Source organism: Podarcis tiliguerta (genome assembly GCF_965153285.1).
Source record: "Podarcis tiliguerta genome assembly, chromosome: 10".
Lineage (NCBI taxonomy): Eukaryota > Metazoa > Chordata > Lepidosauria > Squamata > Lacertidae > Podarcis > Podarcis tiliguerta.
Window position 1 is genome coordinate 47,230,333 of NC_139543.1, and position 27,254 is coordinate 47,257,586.

Below are 27,254 nucleotides of genomic sequence, written 5' to 3' on the forward strand. Positions count from 1 at the left end.
ACTGCCTAATCTCATACTGTCTAATGATCTCATACCTTCCAACTGTATCGGTATGATGGTTGTATTTTTTTTATTTTCTCACACTGAATGTAAGTTGCTGGTTTGTGCTAGTTTTTCTCCCTCCAAATACTAGAGCTCAAATAGCAACTGTCCTACTTGATCGCCAGCATTGTTTTCTGCTGTCCCTTTAAAACTGAACGGCAGGCAGAAATTCAACTGATGAAGTTTTTTTTTCCCCTGACACAAAAAGTCAAGAGATGGAGAAACATCGCCTGTTGAATTTTTGATTGTCACAAAAACTGTTAAAAGGCACAGTCTGTCAGGCAAAGTGTCTGGCAAAGGGAGAAAGTGGCAAACCTGATTTGTCTGCCAATGTATTCTGTCTGTCCTACTCGGGACCTAATTCTCACAACTTCTGCTCAGGGTTTTCAGGTTGCTGTTTGTTTGTTTTTTTATAAAAAACACACTCTGAATATTTTAGAAAGTGTGAAATGTGTGAGGATTTTGACACATTTGTCGTCTCAGCCAGCCTGAACATGTTGCCTTCTGGACTATAGCAAGTTTATTATTTGGATTTCAAATATTCTTTGGCTAGAACGTGATCCCAGACTCCATGGAAACCACTTGCTACTTTGACTTGCCCATTCCTGGGCTGCTCCTTTGTGGGTTTATAAAATAAATATAAGCCGGTGTAATGTAGCGCTTGGGGCATCTTACTTGGACATGGGACATGGGAGACCAGGATTCAAATCCCCACACTGCCATGAGGCTCACCGCCAGTTACTGCCTCTCAGCATAGCCTGCTTCGCAGGGCTGTTGTGGTGAATAATGAGGAGGGGGAGAACCACGTACATCACTTGGAGATCCTTGGAGGAAAGCTGGGATATAAATGCAATAAAATAAAATAAAAATGTTCCTACGTCTATCAGACCTGATGCATGCAGAACTTCCTTAGCAGTTCTTACGGTGAGCCAATGAAATGCAGAAGGGAATGTAACAAATGGAGCAGTGCAAATATGGCAGACTGCTTCCAACTGATCTTCACAACAACCCTTTAAGGTATACCCTCCAACATTTCTCCGATGAAAAAAGGGACGTCTTCTTCCGTTGTTATTATTATTTCCCACCCATCTACCTCCATTGCCTGCCCCAGCCACTCTGGACAGTTTCCAGCATATATAAAAACATAATAAAACATTAAACATTAAAAAACCTCCCTATACGGGGCTGCCTTCAGATGTCTTCTAAAGGTTGTATAGATACTTATCTCCTTGTCTCATGGGTCGCATTACTCCATACCCTCCCACATTTCTCTGATGAAAATAGAAAAGCGGGACATTCCAGGATCAAATCAGAAACCAGGGCAGTTTCTGTAAATCCAGGACTGTCCCTGGAAAACAGGGACACTTGGAGGGTCTGTGTAAGGTAGATTAAGCAGAGAGATAGTGACAGGCCCAATGTCATGCAGCATGTTCTACGGCTGGGCAGAGGGAGGCAGATTTCCCCAGTCCAAATTCCCACACTCTCTGCCCTTTCTCTCATCACTGTACAAATGATAATTCTTCAGCTTCAGAGGGTGAAATTTCAGATCTCTCTTTTCTTTTCTTTTTAATGCTGCACTAAATTAGTCTCTTTTTCAAATAGTGAGGAGTGGAGTTGGAGGCAAACAGCTTTGATATGGTCAGTGGTTGAACCAGGAGGAAGGATCATGGGTGGATCCAATATTTTTTATGTAGTGACCTCAAAAACAAGAGAGAGGGTTTTGCAGGAACTCTGCTAATTGGCAGAAATAGCCTGTTGTGTTTGGCTGGGTGCAATGGCTTTGAAAATCACTGCAAACAAACAAACAAACAAACAAAAAGAGTATGCTTGGATGCCCTCAAAGTGTGTGCACAGATCCAGCTGCTATTGCTTAACGAAGCTCTTGTTGCAAGGTTCCATGTGTAATTCTGCATATTGTGCAGCTGTCCTTAAGTTACTCCACAGCAAGAAGTTGTTCTTCAAAGATATTTAAAAAGCCATTGAATCAAAATGCCCGATGTGTGGAGAAAACTGCTTACGTGACATAATGATATATTTTAAAGTCACGGAGAAGCAACCAAAAAAAAAAAAAAAGAGTGAAGACTAAGAAATGCTTTACAGAGAGCGATATAGATACAAATTTGCAATGATTGTGGTATAGATTTCTATAAGAGGTTTTGATTACTGGGGAGCGAGCCAGCTCATTGTTTTTGCAGAGAAAGACATAATGAGATTCCACAGATGGAACCTTTTCAGGTGAGAAATTTTCTTAAAGATTGAGGGCTAAGTCACGGTAGTCACAGATGTTGATGCCTCTCTTGCAAGAAAAACCAACCATTGCATATTCATTTGAGTTTATCCAAATTTAAAACTTCCCCTCTGATTAGCATTGATGAAAGGCTTTTTATTTTTAAAAAACGAAAAACAAGAAAAAGATGCAAAGCAAATCCTCCAGGCTGGTAACAGATAGGACCAGCTGCCGCTACCCTAATCAATGTACCCTGAAAAATGTATTCTCTGTCATTTAAATTCTTTTAAGGGCATACTGTATCTGCATCACAAACTTATATTGGTCTTGTGCCATTTAAAACTGCCCATAGCTATGGTAAAAGGCAAACATGGCTCTGTTAGTAAAGGCATTCTGGTTTCAAATATGGAAGGAGTCAAATAAGAGGAGGATTTTTGTTGAGACTGCAGCCTCGTGGGCAGGCGGGCCCCACCAAGCTCAGTGTTTTCAATTCTAAGTGGCATCGGCCATCCAGGGTTTCGGGGGGTGGGAATTCAAGCCTTAGAGATACCAGGGATTGAACTTGAGACCTTGAGCATGCAAAGCATGCAGACCATCCCTAAGCAAACCTACTGTCTGGTCGTGTGATGTGAAAGGCAAAGAAAGGTGACCTCACCTGCCCCTGGCCCAGAATTCTCCAATCTTGCCTTAAAGCTAATTCTGCACATACAACAAAATAAAATAAAATACAGAGCGCTAATGCTGACTGATGAACAAAAGTATATTGTCCAGATCAAGAGAAGTAATAGCACCGCTCTATTCTGCCTTGGTCAGACCACACCTGGAATAATGTGTCCAATTCTGGGCACCGCAGCTTAAGAAGGATGTTGACAAGCTGGAACATGTGCAGAGGAGGGGGACCAAGATGATCAAACCAAGCCTTATGAGGTTGAAGGAGCTGGGTATGTTTAGCCTGGAAAAAAGAAGATTGAGGAGAGGCATGATAGCCATCTTCAGATATCTCAAGGGCTGTCACATGGAAGATGGAGCAAGCTTGTGGTCTCCCCTGCTCTGGAGGGTAGGACTCAAACCAGTGACTTCAAGTTACAAGAAAGGAGATTCCAACTGAACATCAGAGAGAACTTTCTGACAGTAAGATCTGTTCAATGGATTCCCTCGGGAGGTTGTGGACTCACCTTCCTTGAAGGCTTGTAAGCAGAGGTTGGATGGTCATCTGTCATGGATGCTTTAGCTGAGATTCCTGCATGGCAGGGGGTTGAATTTGATGACCCTCAGGGTCCCTTCCAACTTGATTCTATGGGTACCTGGCAGTCCCCTGAGCAGCCTTTGCTTCCCAGAGACAGCACACTAAGGCTGTGGGCACACCATACCATTAAAGCACATGACTTCCCCCAAAGAATCCGAGGACTGTAGTTTACCCCTCAAGGAAATGTAATTTCCAGCACTCTTAACCGTTCCCGGAATCCTTATGAGGAAGCCATGTGCTTTAAATGGACATTATGTGCAGCTGGTTCTTCTCTTGACCCTGCCTTCTCTGCCATATTCTTGCAGAACTGGCTAGCTTTGCTGCTTCTGTAGCTAGTTCAGCTCAGTTCAGGCCTCCTCCCGCCCTTGACACCCGCAACACTTCGAGTCCAATTTACAGTAAACCAAGCATGAAATTTATTTAGGAAAGTAATAGGATAGTCTGGGATGGGGTGAGATTAGAGAGATGCAAAAAGCATTTTAAGGAAAGAAAAAATACAAAATGCAGCTTCTGTCCTAATGCTTTAGACTTCTGTCCTTGAAGATAAGTTCGCTTATCAAGCGTACTGTCATGAGTCATGCTGTTGTGCTGAGCAGAGTGGAGAGATGGCTTTTCTCCCTAGGCTTGGTGTAGCCTGGTCATTGATGGGGAACAAGAGGCACCAATGTTCAATTTGGCTGCTCTTTCTGCCAAGCCGGCTTGCAATGTTCCTTGAGTCATGCTCATCGGCAGGGTGGGAAGGGGCTGAAACTGGTTTGCCCATTTCAAAGTGTGTGTGTGTGTGTACAGACACTACAATTGTGCAAGAATGCAATTTTAAGATTTTTCATATTGCAAAGAATGTGCTCAGATTTTGTGGAATTAGACTGAAACTGCTGTGAATCTGGCATGGTCTGTGTGCTTCCTCCTGCCCCACACTTCCCTAGTACATTTGTAAACAAGTTCTTGCAAAGACACCATGATCCAGTCATCTCTCCTCCAAAGCAAGCTCACCTTGCCATGAAAATTCCCATCATTCAAGAAAAGGAGTCTGTGTGTGAAATAACATTTAAGATATAATTCTGAGTGTCCTATGGCTTGAATGGAAACGTTCAGCATATGGCTACTTGTTATAGGTTGCTTGCTGACCTTTTTTCCCCCCCAAAACCTTTGACCTCTCATGAAGATTTACTGGGAACAAACTGTTCATCCCCCTTCAAATTTGTATAATCCATCACCATTTTCCTCTAAAAAGTCTGGAAAGGCATCCATTAAATTATTTTTGGCAGGTTGTTAATTAGTAGTAGTAGCAGTAGTATTTATTAAATTTCTATACAGTCCTTCATCCGAGGATCACAGGGCAGTTTTCAATACAAAAACACAAAAATACATTACCTAGTAACAAACAAAAACAATAACCTACAAATACACTGTTTAAAAGGCCATAGATTGTTTAATTAGCCAAAGGCCTGGGGGGAAAGGAATGTTCTTGCCTGGTGTCTAAAAACAGGTAATGAAGGCACCAGGCAAGCCTCCCTGGGGAGAGCATTCCACAAATGGGGAGCCACTGCAGAAAAGGCCTGTTCTCGCGTTGCCACCCTCGGGGACCTCTCATGCAGGGAGCCCATGAAAAAGGGCCTCAGGTGATGATTGCAGGGCCTAGGTTGGTTCATAATTGCACATACCGTCCACATGGTGTAACTATATGCAAAGAGGGGTCAATGGGAGGGCCCCTCTCATGTTTAATGAACAATCCCATAATATAATACTGTTCCCAGGACTGCATTGCAGAGTAGAAGCCAAAAGGATCTGAGGCAGCCATCCTGACATCAGGAATAGTTTTCTGACAGTAAGAGCTGTTTGACAGTGGAACGGGCTCCCTCGGGAGATGGTGGACTCTCCTTCCTTGAAGGTTTTTAAGCAGAGGTTGGATGGCCATCTGTCATGTATGATTTAGCTGAGATTCCTGAATTGCAGGGGGTTGGCCTAGAAGACCCTTGTGGTTCCTTCAGACTCTGCAATTCTATGATTCTAGTATTCATCTCACTTAGTCATGACTCTGGGCTGAGCTTCAATAGACTCTCATATATATCAGCCCCTGATACTAGGGCTTAGCTTCCTTACATGGAGCACCTCTCAGAATATTGAGTTTTATTCATAGGAAGTGATCAGTGACCTGTAAAAAAGATATTAGTGCCCAGAGTTCCCATTACTGAAACTTTTTTTTTTAAAGACAACCTTTGCTTTCATCCTTCAAAATATACAACTTGCCAATCCTAGCAGTTGCAGATAAGCCAGGAATATATGTTCCATCTGGCATTTAATCTTTTACATTCTTGACTCGAGAGGTTTGGATCTGGAGGCTGATATTAATTTCAACCAGGGTTTGTTGTTGGTTTTTGGGGTTTTTTACTGCTCTTTCGTAAGACTCCAAACTGACATCTGGTGAGCAAATCTGGTGAGCAAATGTTTTTGGGTTGTGGGGCAACTTTTGGCCATGTTGGAAGTGTAGCAGGGAGGGAGAATCTAAATCTCTCCGGAATCAATCTTCGCAGAACACATCTCTTTCAGAGGCAGAGGGACTCTGGCCTTCCATGTACTGTTGAACCACAACTCCCATCACCCCTTAGCGTTGGCAACACTTGATGGGTCTGATGAGAGCTGGAGTTCAATTACTTCTAGAAGGCCACAGCTTCTCCCACACCTGATGCAAAGTGACTGTCTTGCTCACTGTGCAGCAAGCACAGACAGAAGAAATAGGCTGAACCAGCAAGACTTTTCTCCATTGGCCCAGAATGCTAGGTTTTTAACACTCAGGGCTCATTCAGACTTCCTTTTGCACCATGGTTTCCAGGCACAGCTCCACGCTTAAAGTCCCATGTCCAAGTGGTAGAGTTTTGTGTGGTTTTTTCCCCTCTGCTGAATCAGAGCAAACGGCTAACCACAGAGCTTTAAAACCCAGACCTGTGCCTAGAAACATGGTGCAAAAGGAATCCTCATTCTCCCGGCTGGGTTCCCTTCTGTCCCTCCCTAGTGAGCTGACTAGAGAAGCAGACAGGAGGTCTCAGAGCACCTAGGTCTGTCCGGAGACCTAGGAATAATAGCTGATGACCCACCCTTGCTTAATAAAAACCAGTTGTGATTTCTAAGGGCACAAAAGAGAGCGAGGATCACTGAGCATATAATGGCTGCCATGTTCGTCTGCAAAATCTCTGCACTGTTGGGGTCTTTTCTCAGTGCTGCATGAAGGACTTTGGGCTCCCTGGGGTACAGGAATCCCCAGCCCTCTCCTGCTCATCTTTCACTTCCCAAAATAAATTCTGCTGCAGCAAAGCAGCTTCTAATGTTCTGGTGGGGGAAGGTACCATGTTTGTGCAAACATGCCCATGGGGTGGTGTTTGTTTGAGACTGTACACATTGCCATTTACTCTGGCTCTGGCGCATTCTCACTACTCCATGACCACACGACGGTACCCAGGACCCAGAGCTATCCTGTAGTTTCTGGGGAAACACTGTCTTTTGATGCAGTTCCTTCGAGCCAGATTCAGTCCAACTTGAGCATGGTTTCCTTATTCAAGTTGCACTGAATCCCAAGTGTGTGCATTTGCGAAATAGGCATTTCCATCCGATCTCTAGGGATGGAGAGGGTGGGGGGACCACCCAGAAAATTCCATCAGGCTGTCCACTGATGGAATGGTCCAATCCTGGGGAAGAACCTGGGACTCCGTGCATCTGGCTGTGCCACTGCCCACCCCTCTCTTCAAAAGGAAGGTGCAGGATGTGTGTCACTGGTTGGATCAACATCTTAACCAGTAATTAGCCATGCAACTACACCTTTCCTGCATCCACTAAACCTTCCCACCAGTGCCTTGCCTATATACTCATCTGATTTGTGCATTAAGAACTTTGGCACAAGCTGAACTGGGAGTTTGAGTTCTTCATTTGGCAGTGAGGGCCCAGACACAGGTGAAGACATCACAACAGTCTCTCCCCACTGGCATAGGCTTACAGTGGGTGACTTCAGTACACAAAGCAATTGACTTGAAATGCAGCAAGAAAAAAAAACACAACCTTGCTGCCATAGGCACCAACTCCTAGGAGCCGAGGGGTCTTCGTCCCCCCCCCCAAAAAAAATATTTTGACGCCCCCCCTAATGTTGATGAGGATTGCCATTCGAAAGGTGTACATGCACCACATCATGTGATTGATTATGTGGGGTGAGGCTTACTTGCCTCCCCCCCCCCTCCTTGTTTTATTCAAGCTGGCACCCCTGCTTGCTGCATTTTAGGCTTGTATTATGTAGACCGCCTCTTTTGAAGTGGGCTTCAGAGGCATTGTTTCCCAAGGTATACACAGTTGTTTCTTCTGCCCCACTGTCATTGCCAGTCAAGCAGGCTTTGAAAGCTTTTGAACGACTGCAAAACCCTGTGAAACTGATGGCAGAGGGATGTGTGGGCAATAGTGCCTACATGCCACCTTCAAACCCTCTGGGGAGGAGACCCTATTGTCTGCCTCCTATTGCTGTTCTCTCTAACACCACCTGGAAAATATTAATAGACATCAAATTGTTCTTCTCTTTGGCTCAGTAGCAAAGTGGAAAGAAACCATTATCTGCTGTGGGGAGGATCTTATTGTCCAAGCCTGGGAAATCCTGCAGCTCTGCAGTGGCAACAGCATTTGTAGAATTGACAGCAGCTGTGTTTCTCAATTGTTGTTCAGGGGTTGTTTTTCTCCCCCAAAGACGTCCAGCAGAAGCCAGCCAGTAACTGCAGAAGGTCAGGCAATTGGACCTGGCAGGCATCAGAAATTGGGAATGTTCCCTTAGGGCCTCCTGGTGCATAATTGCTCAGTTCTCTCATTGTCTCCATCCAGCCTTCAATTAAAACAGCAATAATTCACATTAAAATATTAAAACAAAACATTGAAATTAAAAGTAAACAGTATAAAACAAAACACCCCATAATAGTTCTTTAAACACCTGGAGAAATTAAAAGGTATTTACCTGATCACACACACACAAAAAGGATAATGGCACCAAGCAAGCTTCTCTGGGAAAGGAGATTATAAATATGAGATGCTGCCACCAAAAACAGCCGTGTGTTGGATCACAACCCCATTTTACAAGGGAGCCAAAGGAGGGCCTCTGGTTACTGAAGAAGAGCTAAGCTCCAGGGCCACTTTCACACGTATCAGTGAGCAGCACATGAAGTATGCTGGTCGCAGTCCCTTATCCATAATATAAACACATTCATTCCAGTAGTATAGCTTAGATGCATAGTTTGATGCTCATACTCACACAATCTGGAACAATTCATACAGACTTCACAGGACAGTGAGCATTTTGTGTGCGCGAGAAAGGGGTGGCTAACATTTGTCAATGCAAAGGCCATATCATACCTTCCAACATTTTTGTCCCCAAAATCAGGATGTCAAAAGGGGCACTCCTTCCAGTCTGGCACTCTGGCACTCATCAGCAGGGTTGTGCCAGAGCTGGTGCAACCCTGCTTATGATCACCAGAGTGAACATCTTTTGGTCCAGTGCTCACACCAAGGATTGGCTTCTGTGATCTGGTATGGGGTTCTTGAGGGGTATGCCACATTCTTTTCTGGATACATGAGAAGTGGGGGGGGGTGCATGCCAGTGGTGGGTGGGACCAGAGACAAAACTGGGCAGAGGAATGAATGCAAAATTTACTTTTCTACAGTAGGCTAGTTTCTACACGCAGCCTTCTCTGTTCTCCATTAAAGCATGCAAGAAACATGATCAGAGCTCAAGGACACATTCCAGCCGGGCAAAAACACTCAAAGAGGGTGTAAAGAAGGCTGAGTGGCCCGGGGAGAGGTGGTTTGACTGGGGAGAGGGTGTGGGAAGCGTTCTGAGGGCCAGATAGAGAGGCTTGGAGGGATACATTTGGCCCCCTGGCCTGAAGTTTCCCACTCCGGTGTAAGGTGAAAGATGTAACAAAGGCATTCTCTCTCTCTCTCTCTCTCGTTTTAAATACCTCTCCATGCAACTTACAGCTTTGAAAAGCACCAGAGTTTCAGAGCGTACATACTGAGAGCCTCAGACACCAGTGACTGCGATCATGTTCTCCAAACAACTGCGTAATTATGGGATGGGTAGAGAGAGGAATGGAACCAGTCACTAAGCATAGGGGGAGCTAGATTGAAATATGTCTGGTATAATTGGCTTGCTACATTCTCCGGATTATTTCCCAAGAGCCCTGGGGTATATTTTATTATTAATAATAACTTTTTATATAGCTCTTCCTATCCTGAAGGACCCCAGAGCACTCCACATACTTTATAAACTAATTAGGCAGATTCTGTCTCACTTACAGTGGAGATTCAAAAATATTAATAATAATCAACCTCAGGAGGTAAGCAAATTACTCCAGAAATACACCCGTTTAACTGAGACAGAATCTACTCAGGGCAGATGCAGACAACTGCCCGCCACAGGCGTTAAGACAAACAGCCTCTGCAACTGAGAATCCAACTTGTGACATGCACAGTCACCAACTTAGTTCAAATCAAGTTTGCATTGTTTTATAATTCAAAAAATAATCATTTGACTGAAGACAACAATAAGGCAAAGGAAATGTGTGATCATGTGTCTCTCAAATCACTTTCAGCTTCCTTGGAAACTGGGGTGCCTCCAGGGATACCTGGGAGTACGCAGATGCAGATGAAATAAATAATGTTACAGCGACTGATCGAGCTTTTGCAAGAGTGATTGCTTGCCAGTGGCTGAGAATGACCAGTACAAAAGGGGTCAAGGCACCTATGGCCCACCGGACATTCTTGGGCTCCAGCTCCCATCAGCCCCCATCCAGAATGGACAATAGTCAGGGATGATAAGAGGCTGCAGTTCAACAATATCTGAAAGGGCCACAGCTTCCCTGCTGGTAGAGGTTTCCTGAATGAAAGCTAATGCTTGGGAGATACCCAGTGATGGATGGCGCCCATTGGAATGGCAAGGTGGAAGGCAGGGAGACCAACAGTCGGTGAAACCAGAGCCAGCAACAGGCAGAGCTCAGTAGTTCTAGTTTTGCCCACACCCACTGTTCTTCTATGTTCTACAAGGTGACATGGAGACACCTGACAAGTAGTGCTACCCCTTGGACTAAAGGTAAAGGTAAAGGTACCCCTGCCTGTACGGGCCAGTCTTGACAGACTCTAGGGTTGTGCGCCCATCTCACTCAAGAGGCCGAGGGCCAGCGCTGTCTGGAGACACTTCCGGGTCACGTGGCCAGTGTGACATCGCTGCTCTGGTGAGCCAGAGCCGCACACGGAAACGCTGCTTACCTTCCTGCTAGTAAGCGGTCCCTATTTATCTACTTGCACCCGGGAGTGCTTTCGAACTGCTAAGTTGGCAGGCGCTGGGACCGAACAACGGGAGCGCACCCCGTCGCGGGGATTCGAACCGCCAACCTTTCGATCGGCAAGCCCTAGGCGCTGAGGCTTTTACCCACAGCGCCACCCGCGTCCCTCCCCTTGGACTAGTTGTATGCAAAAATATAGATGTGGGGGATAGGGCTACAGGAAGGCTGAGGCTGGTGGGGCAGTCATTCACCCTAATGAACCATTCTCCACTGCCCCTGCCATCACATCCCCAACTCTTCCTGCCATTCATGCACAGGGAACTGAAATAGGGATCCTGGGCTTCCAGTTCTAATGGAGGTACTGGGGACCTCAGTCTTGAGACTATTGCACTGATCTCCTGCCACTTCTCTCCGCTGCTGCCCCCTGCCCTGCTTTTTTAAATCTTTCTTGAAAACTTTGCTTACAGGACGGCTGCATGCACTGCACAGTGTAGTTCTGGTGAGTCTCCAGCCACCTGCCACCTTACTTTGCCCATATGTACATATACAATTCTATTGTGGGCCAGTTCCTCTAGATAAGGGTTTTCCAAACTTGGATCTCCAGCTGTTGTTGGACTACAACTCCCATCATCCCTAGCTAGCAGGACCAGTGGTCAGGGATGATGGGAATTATAGTCTAAAAGCTGCTGGACACCCAAGTTTGGGAACCCAGCCTTGACCTTTAAATGCCTCATAATACTAAAACACTGTAATGTAGAACATCTCCCCTGCTTCAGACCTTCAGCCCCAATGCATGGGCTTTCAGAGAATGTGGGGACAGAGCCAGCAAGCCTGATCCTGAACACTCTCATAGGGTTGGGAGAGAGCAACTGAAGGGAGCTATATAGATATCACCTACTGTGGGCATCGTTAGGGCTTGAGGAAGGTGGCATCTCTCCCTATGAAGGGAAGAAGGCTAAGGGGAAAGAGCAGAAAAACTAAGTTGGAGAAAAACTCAAAGAATTAGCAAAAAAAAGTATCCAAGTGCAGTGGTACCTCGGGTTAAGAACTTAATTCATTCTGGAGGTCTGTTCTTAACCTGAAACTGTTCTTAACCTGAAGCACCACTTTAGCTAATGGGGTCTCCTGTTGCCACTGCACCACTGCTGCATGATTTCTGTTCTCATCCTGAAGCAAAGTTCTTAACCCGAGGTAATATTTCTGGGTTAGCGGAGTCTGTAACCTGAAGCGTATGTAACCTGAAGCATATGTAACCCAAGCTACCACTATATCAAGGTGCTTTTTTCTCTGGGGATCTGATATGGAGTGGCAGATTTGCTGTGCGACAGAAGGACTTACGCTGCTTCCTTCTTCCTATGTGTGGCTTGTTTAGTGTAAGGATGAGAACACAGGGATATAAGCATGCAGAACATCCTAGGTTCAATCTCCAGCTAGAGAGCTGCTTCCGCCAGTCAGTACGCTCAGCTAGATAGTTTGGGAATAAGGCAGCTTCTTACGTACATTTGTAAAGAAACCAGGTGCTGGGGGGGACAACTGCATAAGGCTCCAGTCCTCACCCTTCAAAGGAAATCAAACCTGAGCAGTGCTGTCCATGGAACTTCTCATTATTCAGGAAGTGAGAAGCATGTCACACTGCATGCCCAAGAAAATACCTCCTGGTTTCACCTGTTTTTTCCCCTCCCCATTAACGACATAGTTACTGTATTGTTAGTGTGTGTGCTTTGTGCTTTGACAGCTTGGCACATTTTGATGGAGTCTTTGTCCAAGGCTGCCACGAACCACCCCTGCACTTGTCTGTCTCCTCTGCCTGGTGGTGGAGTGCTGGCATACAAGTGGTGCTGGAAGAACAATGCTCTTCTCTCTCTGGAGCTCTGTATCTGCCCACAGCCACTTAGCTGAAATGTGTCACAATTATAGGCTTGTGCTGAATAAGCAGCAGGAAGTCTCTTCCTTCAACAGCTAGCTGCTCTCTCCATCTTTCTGGGATAAGTTACCTTTTTGTGTGTGTGTGTGTTTCCAGCTTGTCTATTGCAGATGCATGAGGCATATAAAATCATGAATGGGTTTGTTTTTCGAGTGGGGAGGGAGCGTGGAATGAACGACTGGGAGCAGCTGCTGAACCACGGCATGTCTTACAAAACTAGCAGGCCCTGGATGAAATTAGCGCACAGCAAGTTTTAACACAACCCAAATGAGATATTTGATCATGTAGGGCATAAAGCTGGCTGCTATGCAACAGGGTAGTAATGGCTGATATTAGAGCTGAGATCAAAATATATACCAGGCAGTGTCATGGAGGGTAATAACACGAGGGCTGCAGCTCAGCAGCATCCGCTCTACATGCCAAGGGTCCCAGGTTCAATCCCCGGCATCTCCTGGTAGGGCTGGGAAACACCACTTTCTGAAGCCACAAAGAACCATTGCCAATCAGTGTAGATACTGTAATACTGGACAATATCTACCAATAGTTAGGGCTCACCCATACTTTCACTTGCCTCCCCCCCTTTCCACTGGAGAAGCCCGAACCTTCTCCGGGTTGATGTTTGCTCCAATTTAGCGCTAAAGAGCAAGTTTTCTGGGGGGAAGTGGTGCAGCAAAGGCAAAACTGTTCAGACTCATAACTAGGAAGCACAGGACAAGCAGAAACCCACTCAGACCTGTGCTTTCTAGCAGAAGTGTGGATGAGCCCTAACTCAGTACAAGGCAGCTTCCAGTATTCCTCTGTTCAGTTAATCAGGTTGGTCAAGGCATAAAGGGTGGCAGCAGTGGTGTAACATGGGGGGAGCACAGGTGCAGAATTGTTGCTGGGCTCCATTGAAAACGGCCTCTCTGCGCAAACCAGGAAGTGACCTCTCCAGAAAACGGAATGACTCTTCTTATCTTTGTGGCTACAATCTCCTGGGTGATGCAGAAGCTGTTAGGCAGTTGAATGCACATGCTTACCCTGTCCACTTCCCTCCATGCAACCCTGGGCACTGGGAACCCATGCTACACCCCTGGCTAGCAGTCAACTAAGAGCTTATCCACACTTATCTTTTACCCTGCTGTTTCCAGGCACAGGCCCGTACTTTAAAGCTCCATATCTGAGTACCCTCTTTTTTTTTTCACTCCAGAGCTTTCCCTGTGAAAACCTTCTCTTTAATGCTGGATCGGAGCAAACAGCAATTTGGGTTTTCCGAGGGTTGCCATTTGCTACAATTCCGCTTTAAAGAGCAGGTTTTCACAGGGAAAGCCCCAGAGCAAAAAGAGAATGCTTGCACATGGAACTTTAAAGCATGGACTGTGCTTGGAAAGGGCAGTTTGGGAAATTAAAAATGGTAGCTCATAGCTGCTTGCTGCTGACAGGTGGGCCTGCCAGGGCTGATGCTTTCATTAGGTCAACAGTTTAATAAAGAACTCATTCTCTCTATATACTGTATACATGCATACATAAAAAGTGAAAGTGCACTTAATTTTAAATCTTACAGTCACATCTTAATCTTGTTTAGAAAATATATTCATTTTTCTAGGGAGCTATGACTGATTAAAAAATGACCATCTGGAGCTCAGTACCACAAGCAAAAGGCAGAAAACTAAGGAGCAATCAAAGCAAGAAGGGTTCTTCTCGAAATACCTCTACTAGCAGTACAGTGCTAGTAATGGATATTTTTTTTAGGTTTGTAGAATATATAGCCCGTTTTTTATCCCATCATGAACGAACATTTGCACAGAGTAAAGATCAAGAAACAATGGTTGACTATCAAGGAAAATATATCCAAAACGAGCTTAAACAGCTTCTAGCAGATGTCATAATGCAGAAAATTTTAGCACATGCAGATACTACTCAATTATTCTGGACTGCACACATGAAGTTAGTCATATTGAACAAATAACAATGATTGTATATTATGTTATATTGATGTAATCAAACCATGAGATAATGGTCTCAGCCTGAGGTTATCATAAGAGGACAATTCGTGGGATTTGTTCCACTAAAGGAGACTACAGGTACCTTTATGATAAAAACTCTTTTTGGACAGCTTGAGCAAATGGGATTACCAATTAAGAATCTGAGGTTATGAGTAATGTGAAAAGCAAAGAAAATGGCATACAAAAGAGGGTCCTGAACTAAACTCATGTGTCTTTTGTGTGCGCTGCAATGCATTGCACACTCTTTAAACTTGGTAGTCAATGGTACCGCTAAGTGTTGTCTGGAAGCAACTAGTTTCTGCAGTTAGGTTCAACAGCTCTATAATTATTTTTCTGAACTGACTTAGTATTGGCAAGTTCTAATTAGCCATGTATCAGACTTAGGCATAACTGTTAAGCCATTGAGCAAAACAAGATGGGATAGCCAAATCAATGCTTTGAAACCACTGAGATATCATTTGGTAGTATATATGATGCTTTCATAGTGATCTTTGATGGCACAAGCCTAAAAGGTTTATCTGGAAATACTTTCCAAATTGAATCTCAGGCCCTTGCAGATGCAATTTGTAAGTTCAAGTTTGTGGTATCCCTTCTTATATGGTACAACAATCTTAAAAACAAGGTACTGCAAAATAAGGAAACAAGCCATTTGCAAGTGACCAAGAATTACCTTGTGGACTGCAGGTGTGATAAGGGTTTTCAACAAGTTTTGATAGATGCTACCAAGTTTGCAAAGGAGCTAGAACTATTACAAAACTTTGAGAGAGAACAAGGTAGAAAAAGGAGAAAGAAACAGCAGTTTGAGTATGAGGCACAAGAAGAGGCACCGCAAGATCCGAAGCAGAAATTCAAAGTAGATTTCTACTATGCTGTCTTAGACATGGTCATACAATGTGTTGAAGAAAGATTCAAACAGCTACAACAATATAATTCCCTCTTTGGCTTCCTGTATGATACACAATGGAAACAAAGATGTTGATGCTGAATATCTGTGTTGCAAACTTAGAGCAATAGCCTGAAGTCTTCCAGAGTCCCTGCCACCACAAGGAGTACTTCTCTTCATACTCCGACAAGAACTAGTGGATAATGTGCCCGATGTTTTGTTACTTTAAGGTTCCTTCTCACACTTCCAGTGTCAGTGGCAAGTGGTGAACAGTTTCTCAAAAGAAAAACTTACATACACTCAACAAGGTTGCAAAAGAGATTAGTTGGCTTGGCAAGTATATCAACCAAACATGCCCAAGCACTTGACCTGAAGAAACTGGTGACAAAAGTTTCAAAGAAGGCCCACAAAGCGAGGTTTTGATATGCCTGAAACTGAACTTTTTAAGAGACTTACATTTTAGCGTCACAATTCACATGATTCTTCAAAATGATTTCTGTGCTAAAATATATTCTTTTGTACCTGAGAAAGATAATCAAAGAGTGTTGTGTTACTTATCCTTGCAATTTGAAATAAACATAGCAGTTTTACATTTTGTGCTTTTCATTTTTCCTACAAGACATCTGTTTTTGGAATTTGAAGTTAGCCAGTTTTGGAGGTGCAAGTAGTTAGCCTTGCCTAGGGCGCCAAATCGCACGCCTTGTGCCTACAACCCGTTGACATCAGAGGGCACTTTGTCAAAGGCCTCCTCAAACCTCATATGCCAGTCCTGCAATAAATCAACAATAACTGTCAAACGGCAGCCATTAAAATATTAATAAGCAGCAGTAGAAAACTAAAAACTCATTAAAAATTGAAAGCAGCAGATCATACAGTAAAAGCTGACTAGAATTTTTTAATGCTAGCCTGCTAATGAGAAGCAGGGAGCCCAATGGAGGTGCTACTCTGTGAGACTTCACAGAACCGGGGGTGGGGGGGCACATTCTAAATTTACTTAGGGCAGCAAAAACTCTTGGTGTGACACGTGCCCCATCTGTACTACACATTTAAAGCAGTATCACACCACATTAATCATCCATGGCTTCCCCCAAAGAATATTGGGAGCTGTAGTTTGTTACAGCTGCTACAAGTTCTCAGAGTGGTTTAACAATCATTCCCTCTTCTCAGGGAGGTTGTAGTTCTGTGAGTGGAAAAAGCTTCTCTTAATGATTTGATAAGAATAATTTTATTATTTATACGCCACCCATGTGGCTGGGTCACTCCAGCCACTCTCCATCACCCTTAACCAACCACACCTCCCAGGATTCTTTCAGGGAAGCCATGACAGTTCAGAGTGGCATGATACTGCTTGAATTCTATAGTGCAGATGGGACCCAAGATTGGAAAAAGGAGAAACTGACAGAAAGTGAAATTGACAGGTGTGCCCGTCCCTGTCTGTGACCTTGCCATCGCAACACAATAAATGTCATAGGCCAGTGTCAAATGGGTTCGACCAGTGGCGGAGCATATGGCCGCACTGCTCAGGGCAGGCGTGCTCCCGGGGGGGGGGGGCGTGGTGCACTCCTGAGGGGGGCATGGGGTGGAGGGTGCCCTCTCAGGCGCAGAATAGCCACTCGGGTGCCCAGAGAGGCATGCGTGCCCTGCAGCCGGGGGCGGAGCGAGACATTCGGCACACTGCCTGCTCGCGATTCCCAAACTTCCTCCAAGCTGTCAAAACGAAAGGGATGGGGGGATGCCGCCGGCAAAGCAGCGCAGCTCCCCCCCTTACCCCAACAGCTCAGGGTAGGCTTGGGAGTCACAGGCAGGTGGCGCGCCAAATGTCACCCCCCTCAGTGAGGGCACCCAGGGCAGTCCACCCTCACCGCCCCCACCTTCCTACTTCCCTGGGTTCAACTAACCAACAAACTTTGAGAATTGTAGGTTTCCACAAAATCCATGTGTCTCTAACAGAATTCTCAGCACTTCCATAAAATTATAGTTTCCGGGTTTTTCTGTGAGAAACAGTGACAGTAAAATAAATCAGTTGTAAACCTGTTTGAATCTGTGTGCTCTTATAACCACTTCACACAACACATTTTTAGTACACTTGAAGTGTAGCCAGGTCCTCAGGGTGGGTAACTTGTGCTGAGCTGAATGGGATGCCAGGCTGAGCTCAAGGGCTGTGCTGTTTTTTAAACATATTGTCCGCAGTGAGCTTTGGTGGCAAAAAGCAAGTTTCTACAATCTTTTTTTCAAGGTTCTATAGGTTCCCCCCCCCCCCCAGTACTATCTACTTTTTTAAAAAAAAGCTTCCTTCAGTTAGCTTTAAAGTATGTTTCTTTTTCGATTTTCACTTTGATGTCATTTGTGCTAGGTAAAAACCAGCGCAGCGCAGCTTTAATCCGAGGCTACATTACCAAGCACTTAGCACTTCAAATACTGTAAACACTATAAGCACTATATAAATGATAAAAAAGTAAAGCTGCAAGCGGTCAGCTGGAGATCTGCTTTTTTATTTGTAACTTTTCTGAATATTAAAACATGGATATTCAAAAAAAGAAAAAGAAAGAATCCTTGCCAAAAGACAGGAACTGCTGCAAAAAGAAATCAAAAGTAAAACAAGGCAGTTGCTAGGCTTGGTCACGTGGTTACTGCAGCTCTATATTTTGGGGCAATAGCAATCTTCAAAGGGGTTTTGGGTTTTTTAAAGCAGTTAGAAAAGGAGCTACAGCCTGGGAGAATGTAGTACAGTGGTACCTCGGGTTAAGAACTTAATTCATTCAGGAGGTCTGTTCTTAACCTGAAACTGTTCTTAACCTGAGGTACCACTTTAGCTAATGGGGCCTCCCGCTGCCGCTGTGCGGCCGCCACGCGATTTCTGTTCTCATCCTGAAGCAAAGTTCTTAACCAGAGGTACTATTTCTGGGTTAGTGGAGTCTGTAACCTGAAGCATCTGTAACCCAAGGTACCACTGTACCGCATATGGTGATAGCAACCCTTTAAGACTAGTGATACCACTCTAACAGAGGGCTTACTCTTTGTAGGTGAGGTGGGAGTGCCTGGAACTCAGAGAGGAAACCTCACAACAGAAGCTGCATTGTGTTTGTGCTGAACATAATGAAGAACTTACTCCACGATTCCATGAAAGTCATCTTTTGAGAGCCACCTACCCCACATGGTGTTGTCTTTATTGGGCTCATACAACTAGTGCGCGGATGTGCAGAAAGCAGAGGAGCAAATAAGAAATAGCTCAGTCCCTTTTTGTGGACATTGCTGCACTAGCTTGGTGAATACATTGTGTGATTCTTTTTCTCTTTTGTGTGCAGGCAATCCCCATTTTGCATGGAGGTTGCGTTTCAAGTCATCGTGTGCAACTGAGGAGCATGCATAAGTCAGCTCTGTCCCATCCTGCCCCCTCTTCTGGCCACTTCTGGGTTGCCACAATGTGCGCACATGGTCGTGCGCATATCAGAGGCATGCAAATTGGTTGTTGCCTGTACATTCAGTGTACAGTGGTACCTTGGGTTACAGATGCTTCAGGTTACAGACTCCGATAACCCAGAAATACTACCTCAGGTTAAGAACTTTACCTCAGGATGAGAACAGAAATTGTTCAGTGCTGGCGGGAGGCCCCATTAACTAAAGTGGTACCTCAGGTTAAGAACAGACCTCCAGAATGAATTAAGTTCTTAACCCAAGGTACCACTGCACACGTATTTTAAAAGGATCATGTAACTGCTTCAAATCTTAATATTTTCATGAACACATGAGGTGGGTTTGTAATACGAGCAAATGTGAAAGGGGAAAATGGCCCTTGTTAAGCTGCCTCTTAGAAGTGAAAAGGACCCAGTGAGTCACCTTGTCCAGCCCTGTGTCTTAGGACATGACATCCAATACCTAACATACCTCTGAAATATGTCTGTCAACCCTGTTCTGGAAAACTGCCAAGGAACAAGATGCTATAACTGTTTTTTCCATTGCTCAAAGAGAAATCTACCATCGGCTATAAATCACAGGAGGCTGCCTTACACCGAGTCAGACTATTGGTAAATAATAATAATAATAATAATAATAATAATAATAATTTTATTTATATCCCGCCCTCCCCAGCCGAAGCCGGCCTCAGAGCGGCTAACAACAATAAAAATAACACAGTTTACATACAATCACAATCAATTAATTGAAATGCATTCTAAAATCAATTCATTCTAAAATCAATTCATTCTAAAATCAAATCAATGGCAACCATTGGGCTAGAGTTTTATGAGGAATACTGAAGGAGGGGGTCAGACTGTGCCTTAGCCAAAGGCCTGGTAGAACAGCTCTGTCTTGCAGGTCCTGCGGAAAGATGTCAAGTCCCGCAGGGCCCTAGTCTCTTGTGACAGAGCATTCCACCAGATTGGGGCCACGGCTGAAAAAGCCCTGGCTCTGGCTGAGGCCAGCCTAACCTCCCTGTGGCCCAGGATCTCCAAGATGTTTTTATTTGAAGACCGTAAGATCCTCCATGGGACATACCTGGGGAGGCGGTCCTGTAGTTCAAGTCTGCACTGACTGGCAGCATCTCTTCAGGCAGGGGTCTTTCCCAGTCCTGCTTGGAGATGCCGAGAACTGAATCTGGGACCTTCTGCATGCAAACAGGATACCGTACCCTGAGCTTCTTTCCAAGCAAGCAATTGTGTACGAGATTAGGCTGCAGCTGCCTGCTTTGCACATCTATCTGGAAGCAAGCTACACTAAACTTATTAGAACTTCTTTTTGAGGAAACTTCTGAAGGATTGGGCTGTGAAAGTCTAACAAAGGGCTTTTTTCAAAGCGCCCAAGCAAGCAAACATGGGTTAATTTATTTCAGCTGCCTATGATGCACCATGTGGGCAGCAAAGGCTGTTAAATAATGAAATATGTCATGTAATCTTAACAATAGCTTTCACAGCTACCTTGAACACATTTACAGTGGCTGCCTTTGAGGAAGAATACTTCCTTTATTTGTCAGCCTGCAGCAACATCACCCAATAACGTAGGTTAGAGTATCATAGAGAATGGAAAACACTGCCAGAGTTTCTAAGGAATAGGATAACAGCTCTACCCTTGGGAAAAGTAGAACTTAATAACTAACTTGTCAAGGCCTTCCGTATGATTTACTCAAGGGAGCAGATGAGATGCAGTTCAAATTCTACAACCACCGCGAGCTAGGACTGAGTTTTTGAAGACTGCTTGAAAGAAGTCCAGAGGAGATAGATAGATAGATGATAGATAGAGATAGATGATAGATAGATAGATAGATGATAGATAGATAGATAGATAGATAGATAGATAGATAGATAGATAGATAGATATAGATGATAGATAGATAGATAGATAGATAGATAGATAGATAGATAGATGATAGATAGATAGATAGATAGATAGATAGATAGATAGATAGATAGATAATAGAAAGAAAGAACCTGGAACCTTTGTTTTTCTACGTTACACATTGAATTTGTCTTACTTGTTTTTATTCATTCATTCATTTTCAAACACTGTGCTGTTCTTTTGTACTGTTTATTGTTGTTAGCCGCCCTGAGCCCGGCTTTGGCTGGGGAGGGCGGGATATAAATAAAATTTATTATTATTTATTATTATTATTATTATTATATTTTGCTTTTCTTCCATCGTGGAACCCAAGGTGGTATATGTGTTGTTCCCATGTGGTTCCCATCAAGAACTGCTTAGCTGATGGACTTGCGTGCCTTCAAAGCCATCACTTGGGATCTACTTAATTCCCATACACTTTCTCCAACAGTCTTAAGAAACTCAACACTTGCCTTTTGTGGTTGTAGAATTTGAACTGTATCTGACCTCCTTCTGTTTCTTGACTTCTTTGAATTCAAATGAAGTTTGCATAAAGACTCCTAGCTTCTCTGGGTGCGACAGCCCAAAATCCCAAGGTTTGGACATGCTCAGCTCTCCTCTCCTGATTTGTATTACCTGCTTGGGCAAAGGGAGGAACAGAGCCAAAAAACAATGTCTTATTGATACTCAATGCATTATTTTTGTTTTCTGTTTGTGATATAATCAAGTTCGAGTTTGTCATTACTAACGTCTTATTCACAGTACTTAACTCCTTCTTTATCTTGGTTCATTTTGGATCATCTCCTTCACATCTGTATTCCTTAAATCACTTCAAGCGATGATACGTTTCAAATAAAAGCAGTTCAGCTGCAGATCACCAAGTGCTGAGTAATCAAACAATGGATATGTATTTATGGCTCTGTCCATGGTGTTCTGGCAATGCTGCTATATCATCACACAACTTGTGGTGAAGCAAAGCTAGTGGCAGCAATAACCAGAACCAAGGAAAGCTAAAACCTAGGTCTTGAAGAGTTAGGGACAGAGGAAACTGCCATGTGCAAAGTTAGAGCATTGATCCATCTAGCTCAGTATTGCTTACACTAATTGGCAGTAGCTTTCCAGGGTTTCAGGCAGAGTTTTCTCCTGGCACTACCTGCAGATGCTACAAAATAGTTGCAAAAGACAAAAGCCATTCTTTGTTATTCCTTTGCTCTTCCAAAATTCTATTTAATAACTGGGAGATAACTTTCTCAAGGCATTATGCCTTCCACATATTTATATGACATGTGGCTGTTCCTAAAGCGTTATCTTCAATATAATTAGCCTTCCTATTTGACCCCGTGACTAGGGGGATGGTAGAGAAATTTGATTTAAAGGCAATCCTACCTAATTTGTACTTTCAAGAACATTATGAGAACCAAAACGCAGCCATCCTTTGAACTTTCAACTTCTCTGAATTTTGCAATGCAGTTCTCAAGCCACATAATGTGTGCACAAATGCATATATTGAGGTAAAGTTGCATAAAAAGGCATATATTCATGAAAATAACACTAAAATATGTGTTATATTAAGGGGAAATTCCTTTGTAAAATTGCGCAGAAGACAAATTTGCGTACAGAAGTGTATATTAGGAAAAATCGCATTGCAATGCTGATGAAGAGCGGCGGTTTAGATAACTCACAAGCTGATGTGGAAATGTACCGTATTTACTTGAGTCTAATGGGCCATTGAATCTAATGCACGCCTTAATTTTCAGAACCTTGAAACAAACAAAAAAGTATTTGCTGGCGAATGTAAGTGTGCCATTGAATCTAATGCGCACCTTAATTTTTGCAATGTAATTTGGCCAAAAAAGGTGAGCAATGGATTCAAGTAAATATGGTATTTTAATGCAAAGGACAACTCTTCTCTGAAATTTGCATTTCTCCAAATTTGTCAGTGCAGTCTTCTAAACCAAGAATGTGAACACATATATCAGTGACCATAAAAAGGTAAAGGTACCCCTGCCCGTTCGGGCTAGTCTTGCCAGACTCTAGGGTTGTGCGCTCATCTCACTCTATAGGCCGGGAGCCAGCGCTGTCCGCAGACACTTCCGGGTCACATGGCCAGTGTGACAAGCTGCATCTGGCGAGCCAGCGCAGCACACGGAACGCCGTTTACCTTCCCGCTGGTAAGCGGTCCCTATTTATCTACTTGCACCCGGAGGTGCTTTCGAACTGCTAGGTTGGCAGGCGCTGGGACCGAACAACGGGAGCGCACCCCGCCACGGGGATTCGAACCGCCGACCATGCGATCAGCAAGTCCTAGGTGCTGAGGCTTTAACCCACAGCGCCACCCGCGTCCCATCAGTGACCATAGCGAACAAAAAAACGCCTTCTATCAGGGGTGAATTGCTTTTAAAAAATGCATATACCATGGAAAATTGCATACAGAAATGTGAACATTAGGAGAAATGCAGGTTTCCTACAAGCATCTGGTTGGCCACTGTGAGAACAAGATGCTTGTCTAGATGGGCCATTGGCCTGATCCAGCAGGCTCTTCTTATATTCAGGTTGGTGAATATTTGGAAAGTTTGAATTCAGTTCCTAACTGTGCGACCTTCAATGACCTCTATAGTCACTGCGCTGGCAAAGAAGGAGCCAGATGAGACGTAATGATGGCTCCACCAATACATGTTCAAAATGTGTGGTGTTACATGGGAAACACAACCTGGCCCAAGACCAACAGTTCAGAATTCTGGATGTATAGTTAATGTAGGGGAGAGACAGAAGACCAAGTAGAGATGATACAAAATATTTGGGGAAGGGAAGCTCACCAATGACAGAAGTCTAGTAATGAAGCTGAGTCAGGATAGAGGGAAGTGAGCTAGGTTTCAGTAACCATGATTCAGTGTTGGTGTCACATACCATTTAAAAACTCATTTATTGTTTGGCCAGCGGAGCATAAGCTGAACACTTCAGTCACAGCTGTTCTCAATTGTCAGTTCTACAAAATGGCCACCAGCCTCCTCAGAGCACTTGAGGATGGGCTGGTGCATATAAAACAGCTACCACCTGGAGGCCACTTTAAATTGCTACACCAGGCAAGCCATTCATTTTGCTGCGGCCCATCACTCAGCTCAGGCGATTTCCTTCGCACCAATGCAACCCTTTTTGTTATTTTCCCTTTTTTTAACGTTTGCGGTAACACAAAATAAGGTCGACTGTACCCATGTTCTGCTTGAAGAGCATGTGAAATAAAACTGAACCAAGTTAAGTAAAAGCTATCTGTGTTTTTATTATTCCTTTGTTTGTGTAGTTTGTTAGTCGATTCCCTCCCCTCAGTAAGGATTATATCCCATAGTTGAGTGAACCAGGCTTCCATCAAATTTGTGTTTAACAATCTCCCCAAAAAATTGTCTAGGATGACTCTTGCAGCTGTCATGAGATGAGTGATAAGATCTTTCTGAATGAGATCCTGTGCTTTTGGTTCATACATAGAGATAACAGGATGTTTTGGGTGTCCAAAGCAGTGGTTTGATTTATGATTCATTCTGTTTCATGAAATATTTTAGTCCAGAAAAGGTGGGTGCATGGGCAAGTCCACCACAGATGGGTCAATTCATCTAGCTGCTGCATTTGCCATGTTCAAGTAAAAAAAATAAAAGCTAAATACAATAGTATAAGAACAGAATGTAATAAAATGTATAATAGCACTACAACATTACATTTTAAAAATGAATAAACAGTTCGCTTAATATATATCAACATTTATGTGAGCATAAAGTTCACTTAGACATAAAGTAAAAATATTCAATAAATTCACATCCAAAAGTAGCCCCAAAGCTGATGGTGGTGTAGTGGTTAGAATGTCAGCCTAGGACCTGGGAAATCAGGGTTCATATCCCCACTTGGGTGATCTTGGGCCTGTCACTGCCTCTCAGCCTAGCCTACCTCACAAGGAGGGGGAGAACCATATACACCACTTTTATCTCCCTGGAGAAAAAGGTGAGCTGTAAATTCAATCAATCAATCAATCAATCAATACTTAGCAACACCACTCTATGCCCATCATTTATGCCTTGACCAAAGAAGACCAGAAAGCTCCCTCCCAAGTTTTTTCTAGAAGCTGCTCTCTGAGCTAAAGGGTGCAGTCAAGTAGGCACCACCCCCTAATGGTAGCCACAGAGCATCCCCTCACCCTAATAGAGTTACAATTAATATCAGTGGACAATAATTAAAAGGCATGGGTAAATAAAAAAGTCTTGAGCGTAAATCAGAAAAGAGGATACTGTTAGAGCATCTTAGACAGAGATGAATTCTTCATCAAAGCAGCCGCAACACTGCTGTAGACAGAGGGAAATAACAGGAACATTGTTTGCACAGATTGTGCATGGCAGTGGCAGAAGCGGTAGATGTTGGCATTGTTCATCAGAGATTTGGGCACAGTGAGTGTCTACCTCACTAGAGAGCCCTAAAGCCAAACCCTAGAATATCTGCACCAACTATGGGATTGTACATTTGGAGACACATGTATGGGGAGGTTGCTCTGTGTGCGCATAATGTGCTCTCTCAATAATAGCTGGCATGTTCAGAAAACTGTTGTTGTTTACGATGAAAGCCTGCAGTGGGCCATTACAGAACATTTCTAGAAGAGCTTCTTTTTCCGGTTGCTAGAAAAGTAGGCCATATATTTCACTGCTCTGCATATGAATATATGGAACGTGCATATCTGTACAAAAGAATGTTTGTATTGTACCAGCAAGTATGCTTAAGCAGGTGTGGGTGGAAGCATATTGCGCTCACTTAGTTTGCGTAAATATGATACATACGTGGGTGTTTGGGTAGATATAGATGGCAGCACACACCATCTAAAGCCTTATTGTTGTTGTTGTTGTTGTTGTTGTTGTTGTTATCATTATCTTTTAAACCTTCAGTGAAAATGTGTGCTCTGGTACTGGAGGCAAGGTCCACAGCCTTAAAGAGTTAAAAATTAAAATGAAAACAATGGAACAAAAGAAAAGTGGAACAAATGTTTTTAAACTGTGGTACATTTCTGCAGGAAATTTTATTTGTGGTTTTGTTTGCTAGTTTTAAAATGGGTGACTGAGTGAGCGACACAGTGGGGAGCACCCAGCCTTTAATTTATTAACAAAAGACAGAATGTTAATTTAATGTTCACAAAATGGCACAGGCTCAGGAGAGTGATGTTATGGGCATTATCCAGTAGGTGACCATGGCACTTGTATAATCTCCCTCCACTCTGTTAATTATTGCAATGCAAACACTTATTTAGAGGGGCAGGAGAGGAGAATCACATTTTCTCAGCCACAGAGCATTGCAGTTTGAATTGCTGCAGAAATGTACCAAGAGGGCTAAGAGTGTCTGCAACAAATGAATAGCGTGTTTATTTGTACACCGAAACCATCTTCGGGAGAGGCCTTTGGAAAGAAAACACAACGGACAGAAAAGGAGCTGTTGCCTGGGTTTCTGATGTTCTCATTTGTTGTTTCTTCTCTTGTATTGTAGGGAATTTTAAAGGTCTGTGTAAGCAAATCGATCACTTCCTCGAGGACACAGAGTATGAAGCCGACACAGCAGAATATTTCCTCCGTAAGTCTGCAGCTACTTTTTCCTTTGAGCTGATTATCATGTGTGCCTGGCGCTGCGTGCCCTTCGTTCTCTGCTGATGACATTTATGCAAAGCTCATTCCCTTGAGGACGGACACGCTGGGTGAGGCAAAATGTGAAAACCAGAGCATTGCACCTCTCAGACTGACTGTGTGTCTGCCTTGAAAAGCTCAGCCAAAGATTCCATCTCATGCTTCTCCCGGTTCTCTTGCACACACTGTCGTTGTTTTGTTTTGTTTTGACTAAATAGTAAAATAGATGCAAAATGCTGCCGGGCTTTACATAGCATTATCAAATAAAACCTACTTTATCCTTGTGGAAAGAAAGCACTTTTCGCTGCTGAAACCTTCCAGCTGCATGCAGAATAAGTCAGCGTCATTAAGCTACTTTGTGGGGTGGCCTGGGATGGGGCTGGTTGGGCAGAAAGTAGGTAGACCAGCAGCAGGTACAGCCAGAGCCAATGAAAGGCAGAGCTAACTAATCTTAGTTTTGTCCCCAACTTCCTCCCTGTTAAGTTTTACAAAGCAACACTGAGACTGAGGAGGAGGAAACCGAGAACCAGTGTGGGGTGTGTGTACGAAGGTAGGCAGGCAGGGGCTGTTTGAGGGCAGACTGAGAGTGATGGGGCAGTGCCCCATTTGCCCTAATGGACCAACTAGTCTTTTCCCTTTGGGAGTTTCACTTGTCCTGTGCATCTTCCACTTACGGGGACTGCCAGTATCC

At 43.9% G+C, this 27,254-nt stretch overlaps 1 protein-coding gene across 2 annotated transcripts in view; it reads left to right on the forward strand.

The window, feature by feature from the left end:
- The window catches only part of CACNG2 (calcium voltage-gated channel auxiliary subunit gamma 2), a 134,921-nt gene that overhangs the window by 85,085 nt on the left and 22,582 nt on the right, over positions 1 to 27,254 (forward strand). For both annotated transcript variants that reach the window (XM_083400839.1, XM_083400838.1), the window contains exon 2: positions 26,430 to 26,513. In XM_083400839.1, the coding sequence (XP_083256965.1) occupies positions 26,430 to 26,513 (84 nt within the window). The remainder of the gene's footprint in view (positions 1 to 26,429; positions 26,514 to 27,254) is intronic.